This window comes from Lonchura striata, chromosome 28, assembly GCF_050655825.1.
Source record: "Lonchura striata isolate lonStrDom1 chromosome 28, ASM5065582v1, whole genome shotgun sequence".
In the NCBI taxonomy this organism is placed as follows: domain Eukaryota; kingdom Metazoa; phylum Chordata; class Aves; order Passeriformes; family Estrildidae; genus Lonchura; species Lonchura striata.
Genome location: NC_140730.1, coordinates 1,690,336 through 1,708,072, shown reverse-complemented (window position 1 = coordinate 1,708,072; position 17,737 = coordinate 1,690,336). Strand labels below are relative to the sequence as shown.

At 60.3% G+C, this 17,737-nt stretch overlaps 2 protein-coding genes across 10 annotated transcripts; both read left to right on the top strand.

The window, feature by feature from the left end:
- The first annotated feature begins 1,123 nt into the window (after positions 1-1,123).
- DUS3L (dihydrouridine synthase 3 like) lies at positions 1,124-8,879 on the top strand. Of its 7 annotated transcripts, none has more exons than XR_014950248.1 (13): positions 1,124-1,188; positions 1,845-2,127; positions 2,558-3,688; positions 4,051-4,092; positions 4,209-4,361; positions 4,443-4,559; positions 4,850-4,915; positions 4,987-5,097; positions 7,156-7,252; positions 7,698-7,773; positions 8,094-8,250; positions 8,336-8,464; positions 8,707-8,879. XR_014950248.1 is itself a non-coding variant. In XM_077788829.2 (13 exons), the coding sequence occupies exons 1-13, from the start codon at positions 1,145-1,147 to the stop codon at positions 8,777-8,779; spliced, it is 2,511 nt and encodes an 836-aa protein (XP_077644955.1). In that variant the 5' UTR covers positions 1,124-1,144; the 3' UTR covers positions 8,780-8,879. The 7 variants fall into 7 exon arrangements, 4 of the variants coding, with proteins under 4 accessions (XP_077644955.1, XP_085418305.1, XP_085418306.1 ...); XR_014950247.1 differs by having other exon boundaries at positions 6,229-7,252; XM_077788829.2 differs by having other exon boundaries at positions 8,062-8,250.
- Positions 8,880-9,011: 132 nt separating this feature from the next.
- MPV17L2 (MPV17 mitochondrial inner membrane protein like 2) lies at positions 9,012-17,573 on the top strand. Of its 3 annotated transcripts, XM_077788843.2 has the most exons (6): positions 9,718-9,767; positions 10,601-10,825; positions 13,120-13,281; positions 14,188-14,264; positions 14,717-14,845; positions 16,292-17,573. In XM_077788843.2, the coding sequence occupies exons 2-6, from the start codon at positions 10,669-10,671 to the stop codon at positions 16,310-16,312; spliced, it is 546 nt and encodes a 181-aa protein (XP_077644969.1). In that variant the 5' UTR covers positions 9,718-9,767; positions 10,601-10,668; the 3' UTR covers positions 16,313-17,573. The 3 variants fall into 3 exon arrangements, with proteins under 3 accessions (XP_085418350.1, XP_077644969.1, XP_085418349.1); XM_085562223.1 differs by lacking the exon at positions 16,292-17,573 and having other exon boundaries at positions 14,717-15,838; XM_085562224.1 differs by lacking the exons at positions 14,717-14,845; positions 16,292-17,573 and having other exon boundaries at positions 9,012-9,767; positions 13,120-13,270; positions 14,188-14,325.
- The last annotated feature ends 164 nt before the right edge of the window (positions 17,574-17,737 follow it).

Sequence of the window (17,737 nt, the reverse complement as noted above, 5' to 3'; positions counted from 1 at the left end):
AGCAGGGCTGACCCCGTGTCCAGCCTCATGGACAGCTTGAACCCAGCTAAAAATTCTGTTTTAATTCAATGCAAGGCGTGGGACGGGAAAGACAGAGCCCATGTCTTGCTACACTTGGATTTCGCAGCCTTTTCTCATCTTCTCAGCAGCCGAGCCAAGCGTTGAGTCCAACGGGGCTGCGGAGATGACGGAGCTGGAAAGGAAATCCATCCAGGAGGGCTCCAAATCTTCACCCATGAGACATCAGCCCCCTCGCTGCAGCATCTTCCTGGCGCTCGCCGGGCTCGGAGGGGCTGGGGAGCAGGAGAGGTGCAAAGAGAGGCACAAAACACGGGGCAGCCGTGGCAGCTGCAGGGGAGCAAGGAAAGGTCAAACTCTGGTGTCTTTGATGAGTTCGTTTGGTTTTCAGCCCAAATTTCCACCCACGGACCAAAGGCCAAGGCAGCTCAGGAGTGAGAGCTGGCTCAGCCCTTGGCACTGCGCAGGCAGTCCTTGCCTTCACTGCCTAAAAATAACTCTAAAATGACAAAAAACCATTCCAAGCACCCCCACATTGCTGTAGAGCTTAAAATAACCCTAAAAATAACCCTAAAATGAAAAAAAAACCATCCCAAGCACCCCCACATCGCTGTAGAGCTCCATCCTCTCCCCGATAGCAGTGGGAGAGCCAGACACCCCCAAAAACAGGAATTGAAAGAAAGACAGAGCAGCACTTTGTGTGTCAGTTCTAAATTGAACTCAGGGGTCCTCCCAGCCATGGCCACCCTCAGGGGCCACACCACAGCAGCAGCTGCGACCCCCTCACACCCAAAGAGAAGCCAAAGGAGCTGCCCAAAGAGTGGCTTTGGGCACTCCAAAGGGAAGCCTGAAGGAGCTGCCACAGGGGACAACACCTCTGCCCGCTACGAGGGCTGCACGACGGCCTTCTCTCCGTGCTTGGGCAACCCTGACGCTCGTGAGGGGCTGTGGGCAGCGCCCGAACCAGCCTCGGAGAGCGCACAAACACCTCAGCGCACGCACCGCGCTCGACCACGGCTCCGCCGCTCTGAGGGGGCTGCTCCGCCGGCGGCCGCTTTTATACCGCGCGCGCCCGGTCACGTGCCCGCCCCGCCCCGCCGCTGACGTCATCGCCGCGCGCGGCAGCATGGCGGCTGCAGTCGCGCCCGGCGTGGCGCCGGTTCGAGCCCGGTGAGTGCGGGATGGCGGCCCCGGCCCCCCCGGACCCGCCGGGACCTGCCCCACCCCTCCGTAACCTCCCCCGAGTGGGCTCTGGCCCCTCATGGCCTTCTCCGGTGTGTGTCCGGTCCCTTCATGAACCCCCCGGTACATTACTGACCCCGCCAGGACCCCCCCAGTCTATTCCCAGCTCCTCCATGACCCCCCCAGTCCATTCCCAGCTCCTCCATGACCTCTCCCAGCCCATTCCCAGTTCCTCCATGACCCCCCCAGTCCATTCCCAGCTCCTCCATGACCCCCCCAGTACATGTCTGACCCCTCCAGAATCCTCCCAGTCCATTCCCAGCTCCTCCAGGAGCCCCCCAGCCCATTCCCAGCTCCTCCATGACCCCCCCAGTACATGTCTGACCCCTCCAGAATCCTCCCAGTCCATTCCCAGCTCCTCCATGACCCGCCCAGCCCATTCCCAGCTCCTCCATGACCCCCCCAGTATCTGCCTGGTCCCTCCAAAATCCTCCCAGTCCATTCCCAGCTCCTCCACGACCCCCCTCAGTATATTCCCAACCTCTCCATGACCCCCCAGCCCATCCCCAGCCCCTCCAACCCCCAGCACCCCCCATATTCCCCCTCCTGATCCCCTTTTCCACGGACACCCCCTTTCCCCGCAGGTTCCTCACCTCCAAGGAGCAGTTCCACGCCTACCTGCGGGCAGGGGGCAAAGAGGGAGGGGACGAAAAGGAGAAGAAGGAGGAAGAGGAGGTCAGCGAACCCCCAGCCAAGAGGGTGAAGGCAGAGGAGCCCGGCCAGGATGGGGAAAGCCGAGGGGATGCTGGAGAGGAGGAGGAGGAGGAGCGCCCGGAGAGGAAGAGAGCCCGGGGGCAGAACAAGAGCCGCCCGTGCATGAAACCCAAGAGCTACGAGCAGAGCAGGCTGTGCCCCTCGGTGACACAGGTGGGACACAGGGCCCTGCCCAGGCTGGGTCAGGTGGGATTTTGGGAAGGAACTCCTCTGGCACAGGGTGCCCACAGCAGCTCTGGCTGCCCCTGGATCCCTGGCAGTGCCCAAGGTGAGGCTGGACAGGGCTTGGAGCAGCTTGGGACAGTGGGAGGTGTCCCTTCGGGTGGGACTGGATGGGATTTGTAGTCCTTTCCAACCCAAACCAGTCTGGAATTCCATAAAAACCAACTGGGAGAGCGGGATGAGGGATGAACTGAGTGTCACAAGCGTCACCTTCCCTGGGCTGTGCCCATCCCTCCCTCCTGGGGGCATTCCCTCCTCAGCTGGGCATCTCAGCTGAGGCTCGGAGCAGCTCAGGGCCGCACTGCCCCTGTGCCCACCGTGCCCACCGTGCCCACTGTGCCCTGCTCCCTGCTGTCCCCAGGGCCGTGGTGGGCAGTGCCGCTTCGGGCCGCGCTGCCGCTTCCTGCACGACGTGTCCGAGTACCTGGCGGCCAAACCGGCCGACCTGGGCGGGCGCTGCGTCCTCTTCGACACCTTCGGCCGCTGCCCCTACGGCATCACCTGCCGCTTCGGCCGCGCCCACCTCGGCGACGGCCACCAGAACCTGCTCAATGCCACCCTGGCCCAGCAGTGGGAAGGGAAGCTGCCGGTGAGGAACGGCCTCTCCAAGGAGCTCCAGCAGCAGCTGCGCAAGAGGAGGTTCAGCTTCCAGAAGGCCGAGGAGTTTCTCCGTGGGCTCCGTGCCGGGAAGGGAGGCAAAGCCACGGGGGGCTGTGTGGAGGTGGCTGATTGCTCTGCTCCCCAGGAGGGCTTGGGAGACAGCCCTGTGCTGCAGGAGCAGGGTGAAGATTCCAAACCAGAGACCCTGCAGAGCTCCCAAGGGGCTGAGGGTGCTCCCAGACCTGAGGCCCTGCAGAGCTCCCAAAGGGCTGAGGATGCTCCCAAAGCTGAAACCCTACAGAACTCCCAAAGGGCTGAGGGTGCTCCCAACCCTGAGGTCCTGCAAAGCTCCCAAGGGGCTGAGGGTGATCCCAAAGCCGAGGTCCTGCAGAACTCCCGAAGAGCTGAGGGTGCTCCCAAAGCTGAGGTCCACAACAGCTCCCAGAGGGCTGAGGGTGATCCCAAACCTGAGGTCCTGCAGAACTCCCAAAGAGCTGAGGGTGATCCCAAAGCTGAGGTCCTGCAGAACTCCCAAGGGGCTGAGGGTGATCCCAAAGCTGAGGTCCTGCAGAACTCCCAAAGAGCTGAGGGTGCTCCCAAAGCTGAGGTCCACAACAGCTCCCAGAGGGCTGAGGGTGATCCCAAAGCTGAGGTCCTGAACAGCTCCCCAAAGGCTGAGGGTGCTTCCAGCCCTGAGGTCCTGCAGAACTCCCAAGGAGCTGAGGATGCTCCCAAAGTTGAAACCTTGCAGAACTCCCAAAGGGCTGAGGGTGCTCCCAACCCTGAGGTCCTGCAGAACTCCCAAGGAGCTGAAGGTGCTCCCTCCATCCCAACCCTGGGCCCGCTGACAGATGAAGACGTGACGAAGCTGCGGCCGTGCGAGAAGAAGAAGGTGAGAGTCCCTTGTGTCCCGGTCCCGTGGTGGAGGTTGTGCATGGAAAGATGGAAGAGAAACCCCTTGGAGAGCCTTCAGCTGGAGGAGGCAGGCAGAGCATTTCTTATATATGGAAGGAACTCCTCCCTGTGAGGGTGGGGATGGAATTCCCAGAGCAGCTGTGGCTGCCTCATCCCTGGAAGTGTCCAAGGCCAGGCTGGACGGGGCTTGAAGCACCCTGGGATAGTGGAAGGGTCACTGCCCATGGCCAGGGAATGGAATTGGATGATCCTTAAGGTCCTTTCCAAGCCAAACGATTCTGTGATCCCATAAAAACCATTGCAGCTCTGCTGACCTGCTGCTCCATCCCTGTTTTCCAGCTGGAAATCCAAGGCAAGCTCTACCTGGCTCCACTGACCACGGTAGGTCAGGAGCTCCATCCCTGTGCCAAAGCTCGCTGTGGGCAGGGTTGGAACAGAGCAGATCTCGTGATAATCGCTGTCCCTGCTGTCCCTGCTGTCCCTGCTGTCCCTGGCAGTGTGGAAACCTCCCTTTCCGACGGATCTGCAAACGTTTTGGAGCAGATGTCACCTGTGGGGAGATGGCTGTGTGCACCAACCTGCTCCAGGGCCAGTCCTCCGAGTGGGCTCTGCTCAAACGCCACCACACTGAGGACATCTTCGGGGTGCAGGTGAGCCTTGGCACCCCACAACCCTCCAGAAACTCACTTCCCAGGGGACAAGGGCAGCTCAGGGAAGCTCTTTTTTGGCAGCTGGAGGGAGCCTTTCCAGACACCATGACCAAGTGTGCAGAGCTCCTGAACAGGACCATTGATGTGGACTTTGTTGACATCAACGTCGGGTGTCCCATTGACCTGGTCTACAAGAAGGTGAGGAGTTCTGTGGTGCATTTTCCTTCCATGAATCCTTGTCTTCACCCACATCCTCTGCTGCCTGATTGTTCTTTCCAGTGTGATCCACAGCTCCCAGTTCATTTATGATCTCAGTGAGAAGGGGAATAAGGAGCAGGGAATGGCTGTCCCTGCCTGGTGGGATTTGGGAGGGAAATGCACTCTGTGGAGAATTTTTGCTTGAAGGATCTGCTTTCTCCAAACTTGGAGATGCTGCAAGGACGCTCCACTCTGCGAGGAAGGCGCTGAGGTCCATGTTTTGTCCCCAGGGTGGAGGCTGTGCTCTCATGACTCGCTCCAACAAGTTCGAGCAGATTGTCCGTGGGATGAACTCGGTGAGTCGGAGCACCTGGGGCTGAGCTGGTGGAGCCCAGTCCAGCCTGGCCTCACCTTCCCACCTCTGCAGGTGCTGGATGTCCCCGTGACAGTGAAGATCCGGACTGGGGTGCAGGAAAAGGTCAACGTGGCTCACAAACTCATCCCCAGGATCCGGGAATGGGGCGCGTCCATGGTCACGGTATGGGGCCGAATGTGTGGGGTTGGTGGCTGGGAGTTGTGCCTGGAGATGAGTTTGGGGTGAGCTTCCCCTGCCTTTCCGTGTCCTCTGCCAATAAAAGAGGAAAATCCAGGTGCAGAGGGTGTTTTCCTCCCCGCTCCCGAGCCTTGGGTCCGTGATCATGGAATCCCAGGATGGTTTGGGAAAGGACCTTAAAGTTGATCCCATCCCTTTCCACTATCCCAGGCTGCTCCAAGCCCTGTCCAGCCTGTCCTTGGACAATTCCAGGGATGGGGGAATTCCTGCAGAGCTCTGGAGCAGGAGTTTCCCCCAGGCAGGAGTGGGGAATGTGGGAGCAGCTCTTTGTGTGGGGATTAGTCCTGGCCCACGGTGCATTCCCTACAGAGAGCCACTTCTTCCTCTGGCTCACAAATAGCCCAAATATCACCCCCAAAGCCTCCAGCCCTTTCAGCTCTGCTCAGCCCTCCCTCAGCCTGCTGCCAGTGCCCCTGGCTCTAAATCCAGTTCTTCTGTGCAGTGCTGGGCCCCTCAGTTTGGGAAGGGGTTGGGCTCTTTCTCCAGGAACCGACAGAACCAGAGGACACAGCCTCGAGCTGCCCCAAGGGAAATTTAGGTTGGATGTCAGGCAAAAGTTTTTTGTGGAAATAGTGAGAAAGTATTGGAATGGTTTTCCTGGGGAGGTGGTGGAATCCCCACCCCTGGGTGTGTTTGAAAAGTCTGGATGTGGCTCTGGGTGCCAAAGTTGAGTTGAGGGGTTTGGGCTGGCTTGGACTCAATGACTTTTAAGGTCTCTTCCAACCTGGTGGTTCTGTGAATTCTGTAAACCCAGCGGTAAATCCCAAGGGATCCCTTACCCAGCTCTGCTCCGTCAGCACCCACAGATCCCGAGGTCGATCCCAAGGCCAATCCCAGGGCTCCCTTCCCCACCCTCGTGTCCCTGGCCCCTGTCCCTCCCTTCCTGGGCAGCGGGGTGTCCCCCTGGCTCTGTCCCTCCCTGGCTGTGCAGTGAGGTGTCCCTGTCCGTGTCCCTGTCCCTCTGTCCCTGTCCCTCTGTCCCTGTGTCCCTGTCCCTCTGTCTCTGTCCCTGTCCCTCTGTCCCTGTCCCTGTGTCCCTGTCCCTCCCCGGTGCAGCCGCCGTCCCTGTCCCTCTGTCCCTGTCCCTCTGTCCCTGTCCCTGTCCCTCTGTCCCTGTCCCTGTCCCTCTGTCCTATCCCTGTCCCTCTGTCCCTGTCCCTGTCCCTCTGTCCCATCCCTGTCCCTCTGTCCCTGTCCCTGTCCTCTGTCCCATCCCTGTCCCTCTGTCCCTGTCCCTCTGTCCCATCCCTGTCCCTGTGTCCCTGTCCCTCCCCGGTGCAGCCGCCGTCCCTGGATGTGTCCCCATCCCTGTCCCTCTGTCCTATCCCTGTCCCTCTGTCCCTGTCCCTGTCCCTCTGTCCTATCCCTGTCCCTCTGTCCCTGTCCCTGTCCCTCTGTCCCATCCCTGTCCCTCTGTCCCTGTCCCTCCCCGGTGCAGCCGCTGTCCCTGGATGTGTCCCCGTCCCTGTCCTTCTGTCCCTGTCCCTCTGTCCCTGTCCCTCTGTCCCATACCTGTCCCTGTGTCCCTGTCCCTCCCCGGTACAGCCGCCGTCCCTGGCTGTGTCCCTCTGTCCCTGTCCCTCTGTCCCTGTGTCCCTGTCCCTCCCCGGTGCAGCCGCCGTCCCTGGATGTGTCCCCATCCCTGTCCCTCTGTCCCTGTCCCTCTGTCCCTGTCCGTCTGTCCCTGTCCCTCCCCGGTGCAGCTGCCGTCCCTGGATGTGTCCCCGTCCCTGTCCCTCTGTCCCTGTCCCTCTGTCCCTGTCCCTCCCCGGTGTAGCCGCCGTCCCTGGATGTGTCCCTGTCCCTCTGTCCCTGTCCCTGTCCCTCTGTCCCATCCCTGTCCCTGTGTCCCTGTCCCTCCCCAGTGCAGCCGCCGTCCCTGTCCCCATCCCTGTCCCTCTGTCCCTGTCCCTGTCCCTCTGTCCCTGTCCCTGTGTCCCTGTCCCTCCCCGGTGCAGCCGCCGTCCCTGCCTCTCTCCGCAGCTGCACGGGCGCTCGCGGGAGCAGCGCTACACCCGCAGTGCAGACTGGCTCTACATCGCCGAGTGCGCCCGCCTTGCCAGCCCCATGCCTCTCTTCGGTATGTGGGGCTCCCTCTGGTGCTCCTTCTGCTTCGGGTCCTCCCAAAATGGGGGGAAAGAACGTGTTCCCAACGTTCCCAAGGGTGCTTAGCCTGGGGGAAAGGCTGGAGCATCCCTGATGCTGCTGAGGGAAGGGACACAAATCGCTTGGGGTGATTAAACCCCATTTTAAAGGGGTTTTCTTGCACTTTGTGGCACAAAATCCCAAAACCTTCAAGGAAACGAGCTGAGAGCAAAGGAGAAAAGAGGAGAAGGCTCCTTTTTTCCTTGTAAGGGAACATCCATCAGAAACATCCCTGGGAATCCAAACCAGGAGCCTCTTTGGACCATCTGGCTCTTGGACGTTGTGTCCATTTTGAATTTTATCCCATGCCTGGATTAGCTCACTTTGACTTGTCCTCACGGATCTCTTTGACCTCTGGCTTCTCCCTCCTTTCCGGGCAGGAAACGGGGATATTTTGTCCTATGAAGATGCAAATCAAGCCATGCAGATGGGAGTTTCTGGAATCATGATTGCAAGGCAAGTGCCTGTGTTTCCCTTCACTCCTGAGCTCTGCTGGTTCAAGAGGAGGAAAAAAAAATAGGATTAAAAAATCCCTAAACAAACCCCAAAGCATGGAATTTCCTCTCGGTGAAACCACTCTGACAATTGGTAAAATCAACTTGTATCAGTCGGAAGTTCTTGTTGGAATGGAAAAGAAGATTTAAAGCAGAATTAGCTGGGAAATCAGTGCTGGAAAGTGTCTCAAATCTTCAGGAGCATCAGTGACGGGAATAACAATCCCTTTTTTTTGTGTTTTGGCTGCAGAGGGGCGCTCATCAAACCCTGGCTTTTCACAGAAATCAAGGAGCAGAGACACTGGGATATCTCCTCCAGCGAGAGATTTGAGATCCTCAAGGACTTCACCAACTACGGCCTCGAGCACTGGGGGTCAGACACTCAGGGAGTGGAGAAAACCAGGAAATTCCTGCTGGAATGGCTCTCCTTCCTGTGCAGGTAACCCTGCCCGGCCAGGAGCATCTGTGAACAGTCATCAATGAACCCCTAGCCCTCACTGCTCTTGCATTTCATTTTGTTCCAGGTACATTCCAGTGGGGTTATTGGAGCATCTACCTCAGAAAATCAACGAGCGCCCACCCTATTACCTGGGGAGGGATTACCTGGAGACACTCATGGCCAGCCAAAACGTGGATGATTGGATCAAAATAAGGTAGTGAAGCATCAAATTGCTAAAAAGGGACATGGCAGAGCCCCTGTAGGCCCACAGGGCCATTGGGGATTGAACACTGACCCCTCCTTGGGCTTGGTTTTGTTGTTTCTCCTCCCTGGAAGTGCCCGGACAGGGCTGGGAGCAGCTTGGGTTAGTGGGGAGTGTCCCTGCCCACGGCTGGGGTGGCACTGGCGGGGATTTGAGGCCTCTGGATTAATTCTAGGATCGGTTCTTTCTCCCAGTGAGCTGCTCCTGGGCCCCGTCCCGCCCGGCTTCACCTTCCTGCCAAAGCACAAGGCCAATTCCTACAGGTAGAGCTGGCCTGGCGCTGTCCCCCGGCGTCAGGAGGGGTCCGGATGGGCTCTGAGGAGGAGCGGGGCTCCTGGCAGAGGGAATAAAGCTGATGTTTTTAGAACCTGCCGAGTTTTGTGCCTTCCTGCCCCCCACCAATCCTGGCAGACAAGCAGCTGTGGGTGAGGGGATCTCTGCCTGCAGGTCCCAGCCAGATCTGCCCCACGTGGCTGAGGAAGAAGCCTCAGTTCCCTGCAGGATGTCCTCAGGAGTGACAAACTCCGAGCAGCAGCAGCAGCAGCGTCCCCCCGGCCCTTCCGCTGCCCCCCACGACCGAGGTGATGCGGGGTCGACGTTCCAGCTCCGAAGAGAAGCCTCTCAAGGAATCCCGAAGGCTCTGGGCACAGCCTGGAGGGTCTCCCCACACCTGGGGCACCCCAATGGCAGCAGCAGAGTGGGGAGAGCGGCGGTGCCAGCCCCGACGGCGCTGCTGCCGCCCGCCATGGCCACCTCCACGGGGATATCCCAGCACCCAGGGCTCCCCAGCCCCTCTGCTGCCCCCAGACCGGGGTGTCAGGCACAGGGCAGGGCTGGGGCACCGCGGGCATCCCCTGGGCCGTGCCCAGCTGGCCCCCAACAAGCCCCTGGGCCAGCTGCTGCCCCTGGAGGTGACATGGAAGCCTCCTGTGCTCCTGTAGGTGTCATGGCGGCCCCTGTAGGTATCATGGAAGCCTCCTGTGCTCCTGTAGGTGACATGGTGGCCCCTGTAGGTATCATGGAAGCCTCGTGTGCTCCTGTAGGTGACATGGTGGCCCCTGTGACCCTGTAGGTGTCATGGCGGCGCCCTGTGACCCTGTAGGTGTCATGGCGGCCCCCGTGCCCCTGTAGGTGTCATGGCGGTCCCTGTAGGTGTCATGGCGGCCCCTGTAGGTGTCATGGCGGCGCCGGAAGCGGAAGTTGCTGTTGTCACGTGGCCCTCGCCGGTTCCGCGGGCGGGCGGCGGTAGCGCCCGGTAGGGGCGGGGGGGAACTGGGAGGAACTGGGGGGCACCGGAGGCGCCGGGAACCGGGTGGTGACCGGGAAGGGGCGCTGGGGACCCAGCGGGGGAAGTGGAGGGGCACAGAGATAACGGGGGGCGCGCAGGGGCACTGGGGGGAACTGGGAGGCACTGGGGGGTACTGGGGTAACTGGGAGCACTGGGACCCCTGTCCCTGCAGTGACTAAACTGGGGTAACTGGGGAGCACTGGGGGGCACTGGGACCCCTGTCCCTGCAGTGACTGGAACAGGGGGGCACTGGGATAATTGGGGGGCACTGGGAGCCCTGTCCCTGTAGTGACTAAACTGGGATAACTGGGGGGCACTGGGGTAACTGGGGAGGTACTGGGAGCCCTGTCCCTGCAGTGACTGGAACTGGGGTAACTGGGAGCACTGGGAGCCCTGTCCCTGCAGTGACTGGAACTGGGATAACTGGGGGGAACTGGGGTAACTGGGGAGGTACTGGGGGCCCTGTCCCAGCCCTGTCCCTGGAGTGACTGGAACTGAACTGGGGGGCACTGGGGTAACTGGGGGCACTGTCCCTGGAGTGACTGAACTGAACTGGGGGGCACTGGGGGGTCCTGGGGTAACTGGGAGCACTGGGAGCCCTGTCCCTGCAGTGACTGGAACTGAACTGGGGGGCACTGGGGTAACTGGGGGGCCCTGTCCCAACCGTGGCCCCACAGTGACCCACCGGTACCATGCTGTTCTGTCCCAGTGCCGTGCCGGTACCGTGCCATGCTGTGCCTGGCCGTGCTGTCCCGGTGCCGTGCCGTGCCAGTAACATTGCCGTTCTGTCCCCGTGCCAGTACCGGTGCCGTGCCGAGCCGTTCTGTCCCGGTGCCGGTGCCGTACCGGTACCGTGCCGTGCCGCAGGATGCTGCCGCGCTCGTGGCGCTCGCTGTTCTCGGGCCGGCTGCTGCTCCTCACCAACACGCTGAGCTGCGGGGGGCTGCTGGCGGCGGGGGACAGCCTGCAGCAGTGCTGGCACCGGCACCGGCACCCCGAGAGCCCCGCGCAGCCGGCGCGCACCGGTGAGCAAACCCCACGGGACACCCTGCGGCACCCACACCCCAGGGACAGGGACACCCTGCAGCACCCACAGCCCTGGGACACCCTGCGGCACCCAAACCCCAGGGACAGGGACACCCTGCAGCACCCACACCCGGGCTGGGGCACCCCCGGGACACCCTGCAGCACCCAAACCCCAGGGACAGGGACACCCTGCAGCACCCACAGCCCTGGGACACCCTGCGGCACCCAAACCCCCCGGGACCCCACCTGGGACACCCTGCAGCACCCACACCCTAGGTACAGGGACACCCTGCAGCACCCACAGCCCATGGGACACCCTGCAGCACCCACACCCGGGTTGGGGCACCCCCGGGACACCCTGCAGCACCCACAGCCCTGCGGCACCCAAACCCCAGGGACAGGGACACCCTGCAGCACCCACAGCCCTGGGACACCCTGCAGCACCCACACCCGGGCTGGGGCACCCCCGGGACACCCTGCAGCACCCACACCCCAGGGACAGGGACACCCTGCAGCACCCACAGCCCATGGGACACCCTGCAGCACCCACACCCTGCAGCACCCACAGCCTGGGGCTGGGGCACCCCTGGGACACCCTGCAGCACCCAAACCCCAAGGACACCCCAGGGTAAAAAAATATTTATCTACACTATTTATATCTCGTTTGACTGAGAGCTCCAGTAGAAATACATATGCATCGGAAGGCATAGAAAACTTCTAAAAGAACTTAAAACTTTTTAAATAATGATAAAAAGAAACAAATTTTAAAAATCAGGGCAGCCAGATTTTATAAAATAATCAGGGTGACGCCACCCAGGCCGGCCTTGGGCAGCCCCAGCGGCCGCGGGAGCTCCATCCCCGGCCTGGAAGGGAGGAATTCCCTGCAGAACCCCCGTGCAGCGTTCCCGGTGCAGCGTTCCCAGCACAGCCTTCCCGCTGCAGCCTTCCCGCTGCAGCATTCCCAGTGCGGCGTTCCCAGTTCCCAGTGCAGCATTCCCAGAGTGGCATTCCTGGCGCGGCATTCCCGCTGCAGCGTTCCCAGTGCAGCGTTCCTAGTGCATTCCCAGCACAGCATTCCTGGCGCAGCATGCCCGCTGCAGCATTCCCAGTGCGGCGTTCCCAGTTCCCAGTCCAGCATTCCCAGAGTGGCATTCCCGGCGCGGCGTTCCCGGTGCAGCGTTCCCAGTGCAGCGTTCCCGGGGCAGCATTCCCAGTTCCCAGTGCAGCGTTCCCGGCGCAGCGTTCCCGGTTCCCAGGGCAGCATTCCCAGTTCCCAGTGCAGCGTTCCCGGTTCCCGGCGCAGTGTTCCCGGTGCAGCGTTCCCGAGGCAGTATTCCCGGCTCCCGGTGCAGCGTTCCCGGTTCCTGGCGCAGCGTTCCCTGCGCAGCGTTCCCGGGGCAGCATTCCTGGTTCCCGGGGCAGCATTCCTGGTTCCCGGGGCAGCGCTCCCGGTTCCTGGCGCAGCGTTCCCTGCGCAGCATTCCCGGGGCAGCATTCCTGGTTCCCGGGGCAGTGTTCCCGGTGCAATGTTCCCAGGGCAGCATTCCCGGTTCCCAGCGCAGCGCTCCGGGTGCAGTGTTCCCAGTTCCTAGGGCAGTGTTCCCGGCGCAGCGTTCCCAGTTCCCGGCGCGGTGTTCCCGGTGCAGCGTTCCCGGGGCAGCATTCCCGGTTCCCGGCGCAGCGTTCCCAGTTCCCGGTGCGGTGTTCCCGGTGCGGTGTTCCCGGTGCAGCGTTCCCGGGGCAGCATTCCCGGTTCCCGGCACAGCGTTCCCAGTTCCCGGCGCAGCGTTCCCGTCGCGGCATTCCCAGTACAGCGCACCTGGTGCAGCGTTCCCGGTTCCCGGGGCAGCATTCCTGGTTCCCGGTGCAGCATTCCCGGGCCAGCGTTCCCAGTTCCCAGCGCAGCGTTCCCGGTTCCCGGGGCAGTGTTCCCGGGGCAGTGTTCCCGGTGCAGTATTCCCGGGCCAGCGTTCCCGGTTCCCGGCGCAGCGTTCCCGGGACAGCATTCCCAGTTCCCGGCACAGCGTTCCCGGTTCCCGTCGCGGCGCTCCCGGCGCAGCGTTCCCGGTTCCCGGGGCAGTGTTCCCGGTGCAGTGTTCCTGGGGCAGCGTTCCCGGTTCCCAGTGCAGCATTCCCAGTTCCCAGCGCAGCATTCCCGGTTCCCAGGGCAGCATTCCCGGTTCCCGGGGCAGCGTTCCCGGTGCAATGTTCCCGGCGCAGCGTTCCCGGTTCCCGGCGCGGCGCTCCCGGCGCAGCGTTCCGGTGGCGCCAGGGCCGTGCGGTGCCATTGCAGGGCGGATGTTCGCCGTGGGCTGCAGCCTGGGGCCGCCGATGCATTTCTGGTACCTGTGGCTGGACTCGGCGTTCCCCGCGCGCCGCCTCGGCACCGTGCTGAAGAAGGTGCTGCTGGACCAGCTGGTGGCCTCGCCCAGCCTGGGAGCCTGGTACTTCGTGGGTACGTGGCACCACGGCCCAGCCCAGAGCTGCTGCTGGTGCCGGGGGGTTTGGGGTTGGTGTCCATCCAGGTTCTGGGCAGGGTCGGGGCGTCGCTCTGGGCCTGGTGGGAAGCGGTGGAAGGTTCTCCTCAGGGTTAATGGGGCAAAAAACATCGGCACAGCTCTGGCAGGGCTGGGCTGTTCCATGGGGGATTCAGTGCCCAGCACCCTCTGGGGGAGGAACATTTTCCTGGTCTCCATCCCAGATCCCTGAGCCTTTCCCTCATCTCCATCCCCTATCCCTGAACCTTTCCCTGAGCTCCATCCCAAATCCCTGAGCCTTTCCTCATCTCCATCCCAAATCCCAGAACCTTTCCCTGATCTCCATCCCAAATCCCTGAACCTTTCCCTGATCTCCATCCCAAATCCCAGAACATTTCTCTGATCTCCATCCCCAATCCCAGAACCTTTCCCTGATCTCCATCCCAAATCCCAGAACCTTTCCCTGATCTCCATCCCAAATCCCTGATCTCCATCCCCAATCCCAAAACCTTTCCCTCATCTCCATCCCCAATCACAGAACCTTTCCCTGATCTCCATCCCAAACCCCAGGACCTTTCCCTAATCTCCATCCCAAATCCCAGAACCTTTCCCTGAGCTCCATCCCCAATCCCAGAACCTGTCCCTGATCTCCATCCCAAATCCCTGAGCCTTTCCCTGATCTCCATCCCCAATCCCAGAACCTGTCCCTGATCTCCATCCCACTCCCTGGCACAGCCCCAGCCGTTCCCCAGACCTTCCCTTTCACTTTCCTTCCCATTTCCCAGAACTCCATCCCTCTGGGAGGGGTTTGGGACCTTTCCCGACAATTCCCACCCCAATTCCCAGCCTGGAACGATCCCCACTGACCCCTCCTGTCCCCACAGCCATCGGCACCCTGGAGGGCCAGTCTCTGCAGGAGAGCTGGGACGAGCTGAAGGAGAAATTTTGGGAATTGTACAAGGTGAGCCCCTCTGGGTTTTCCAGGGAGTGGGGAAGCTCCAGTGAAGGAGGAATTTTGGGATCTGTACAAGGTGAGCCCCTCTGGGTTTTCCTGGGAGGAGGGAAGCCCCAGCGAAGGAGGAATTTTGGGATTTGTACAAGGTGAGCCCCTCTGGGCTTTCCTGGGAGGAGGAAAGCCCCAGCAAAGGAGGAATTTTGGGATCTGTACAAGGTGAGCCCCTATGGAGTGCCCTGGGAGTGGGGAAGCTCCACTGAAGGAGAAATTTTTGGGATCTGTACAAGGTGAGCCCCTCTGGGTTTTCCTGGGAGGAGGGAAGCCCCAGCGAAGGAGGAATTTTGGGATCTGTACAAGGTGAGCCCCTCTGGGCTTTCCTGGGAGGAGGAAAGCCCCAGCAAAGGAGGAATTTTGGGATCTGTACAAGGTGAGCCCCAGGTGCCCCCGTTCCTCCCCAGGCCGACTGGAGCGTGTGGCCGGCGGCGCAGATCCTCAATTTCCTCTTCGTGCCGCCCGCCTACCGCGTGGTTTACGTCAACGTGGTGACCCTGGGCTGGGACACCTACCTGTCCTACCTCAAACACCGGGTGAGCCCCGCCCCGAGCCCCGCCCGCCCCGGGAATCCACGGAATCCATGGAATCCACAGTCACAGAATTCACAGAATCCACACAATTACACAATCCCGGAATCACAGAGTCACAGAATTCACGTGAATCACACAATTCACACAATCACAGAATTCACACAATCACAGAATTCACGTGAATCACACAATTCACACAATTACGGAACCACAGAATCCACACAATTCACACAATCAGGGAATCACAGAATTCACGGAATCACAGAATTCACAGAATCCACCCAGTCACAGAATCCATAGAATCACAGAATCCACACAGTTCACACAAATGACAGAATCACACAATTTACAGAATCCAAACAATTCACAGAATCACAGAAATGACAGAATTCCCATGATTCACACAATCACAGAATTTCCACAATTCACACAATCACAGAATTCCCACAATCACGGAATTCCCACAATCACAGAAATCACACAATTCCCACAATCACAGAACCACCAGGTTGGAAGACACCTTCAGGCCCATCGAGTCCAACCCAGCCCCAACCCCTCAGCTCAACCCTGGCACCCAGAGCCACATCCAGACTTTGTCAAACACACCCAGGGGTGGGGACTCCACCACCTCCCCAGGAAAACCATTCCAGAACTTTCTCACCTTTCCCTGACATCCAACCTGAATTTCCCTTGGGGCAGCTGAGGCTGTGTCCTCTGGCTCTGTCGGTTCCTGGAGAAAGAGCCCAGCCCCACCTGAGCTCAGCCACCTTCCAGGAGCTGTGGGCAGTGTCGAGGTCACTTCTGAGTCTCCTTTTCTCCAGGCTGAGCACCCCCAGCTCGCTCGGGGGCTCCTGGCAGGGTTTTGGTGTTCCCAGCCCCGTGTCCTTCCCAAACTGCGGGGCCAGCAGTGGGCACAGCCCTCGAGGAGTGGCCTCGGGGTGATCCCTGCTCCTGCAGGATGCCCAGGGTGGATGCCCAGGGTGGGTGATCCCTGTGGATGATCCCTGCTCCTGCAGGAGTGCCCAGGGTGGGTGATCCCTGCTCCTGCAGGATGCCCAGGGTGGATGCCCAGGGTGGGTGATCCCTGTGGATGATCCCTGCTCCTGCAGGAGTGCCCAGGGTGGGTGATCCCTGTGGATGATCCCTGCTCCTGCAGGAGTGCCCAGGATGGGTGATCCCTGCTCCTGCAGATGCCCAGGGTGATCCCTGTTCCTGCAGGATGCCCAGGATGGGTGATCCCTGCTCCTGCAGATGCCCAGGGTGATCCCTGCTCCTGCAGATGCCCAGGGTGGGTGATCCCTGCTCCTGCAGGATGCCCAGGGTGGGTGATCCCTGCTCCTGCAGATGCCCAGGGTGGGTGATCCCTGCTCCTGCAGGATGCCCAGGGTGGGTGATCCCTGCTCCTGCAGCAGTGCCAGGCTCATCCCGGGCTCTCTCGGTGTTTTGCAGCCACGCAGCGCCGGTGCCTAGAGAGGAATGGGGCTCCAGAGGATCCTGCCAGATGGGTTCTGGGCATCCTGGATTTCTGGGCATCAAGGATTTCTGGGCATCGAGGCTTTCTGGGCATCCTGGAGCGCCCCAGCCGGAGCCAGCGCCTGCTGCTGATTAACTCATCTGCTAATTACAGATGAGCTGGGGTCGTAACAATCTCTTGTTGCAGGAGGAACCTCTGAAGTGATTTCTTGCTGAGGAGGAGCTGCTGCAGCCCCTGGGAAAGGTCCTGGCTGGATTTGTTCCCTCTCCAGAGCAAACCAGTCCCTTGAGGACCTTCCGTTCACCTGCATCCCCAGCACGTAGATTTTGGGAAGGAATTCTTCCCCGTGAGGGTGGGGAGGCCCTGGAATGGAACTCCCTGGGAGCATCCAGGGGCAGTTGAAGGTGTCCCTGCCCTGGCAGGGGTGGGGTGGGATGGGATTCGAGGTCATTCCAACCCAAACCTGCTCCATGCTCCGCTCTGGCTGCCCCTCTGCTCCCCCTGCAGCTCCTCACTCCTTCCCCTGCTGCTTCTTCTCCTCCAGCTCAGGGATAAAATCATTTTCCCCCGAGCTGCCTCAGCTCCCCCGGCTGCGGGCGGGGGCTGCAGCCACCTGGATCCTCTATAAATAGGGATGAGATTGCGCCCGCCGGCTCTGCGGCAGCGGGGGGGGGGTTGGAGCCAAATTTTGGCAGAGTTTGGACCATCACATCCCTCTGCTCCCAGCCCTGGGCAAGCTGGATGCTCCCTGCATAAGCCACGTAAGTGAATTATTGCCAGTGTCAAGGAAAATTGCCTGAATGGGATTTTTTTAATGTTTTTTCCCTTTGATTTTTAAAGCTGTGCCTTAATGCTGTGCCCTGGTCCCTGCTGCCACACACCCGGGGCAGCAGCACAGAGCCACTTGGGGGATGATAATTTATAAATTCCAATTAATTTTGCTCCTGTCTGGCAACTCAGGGACCCCGAGGAACTTCTGATCAGCACTGGTTTATTTCTTCACAACATTTCTTTTAATACAGTGATTTTTAGGAAATTGTACTCTTTTTTTTTTTTTTTTTTGACACTTTTGACATTTGTACAGTACAGTGTAACTCTTCCATAAGTAAACTTCACAAAAAAGAGAAGGAGGTGGGGGAAAAGGGGAGGGAAGGAGATGGAATCACGGTTGGGAGGGGAGGAAATAAAGGGAAATCTGTAAAATAAAGACACAGCGCTCCAGGAAAAAGAAATAAAAGGGCAGCTCTGTCATGGCTACGGGAATATCCACTTATTCACAGTCTCCACAGAAGCACAGAACTACAGGAACACGAGATCCCAAATCCCTGGAGCAAAGCAGCCACGGTCCTAACCCTGCTCACCCCCCCGAGCCCACCCCGGGGCCCATTGGCTCCAGTTGGCTCGGCCTGGCTGATGGATCG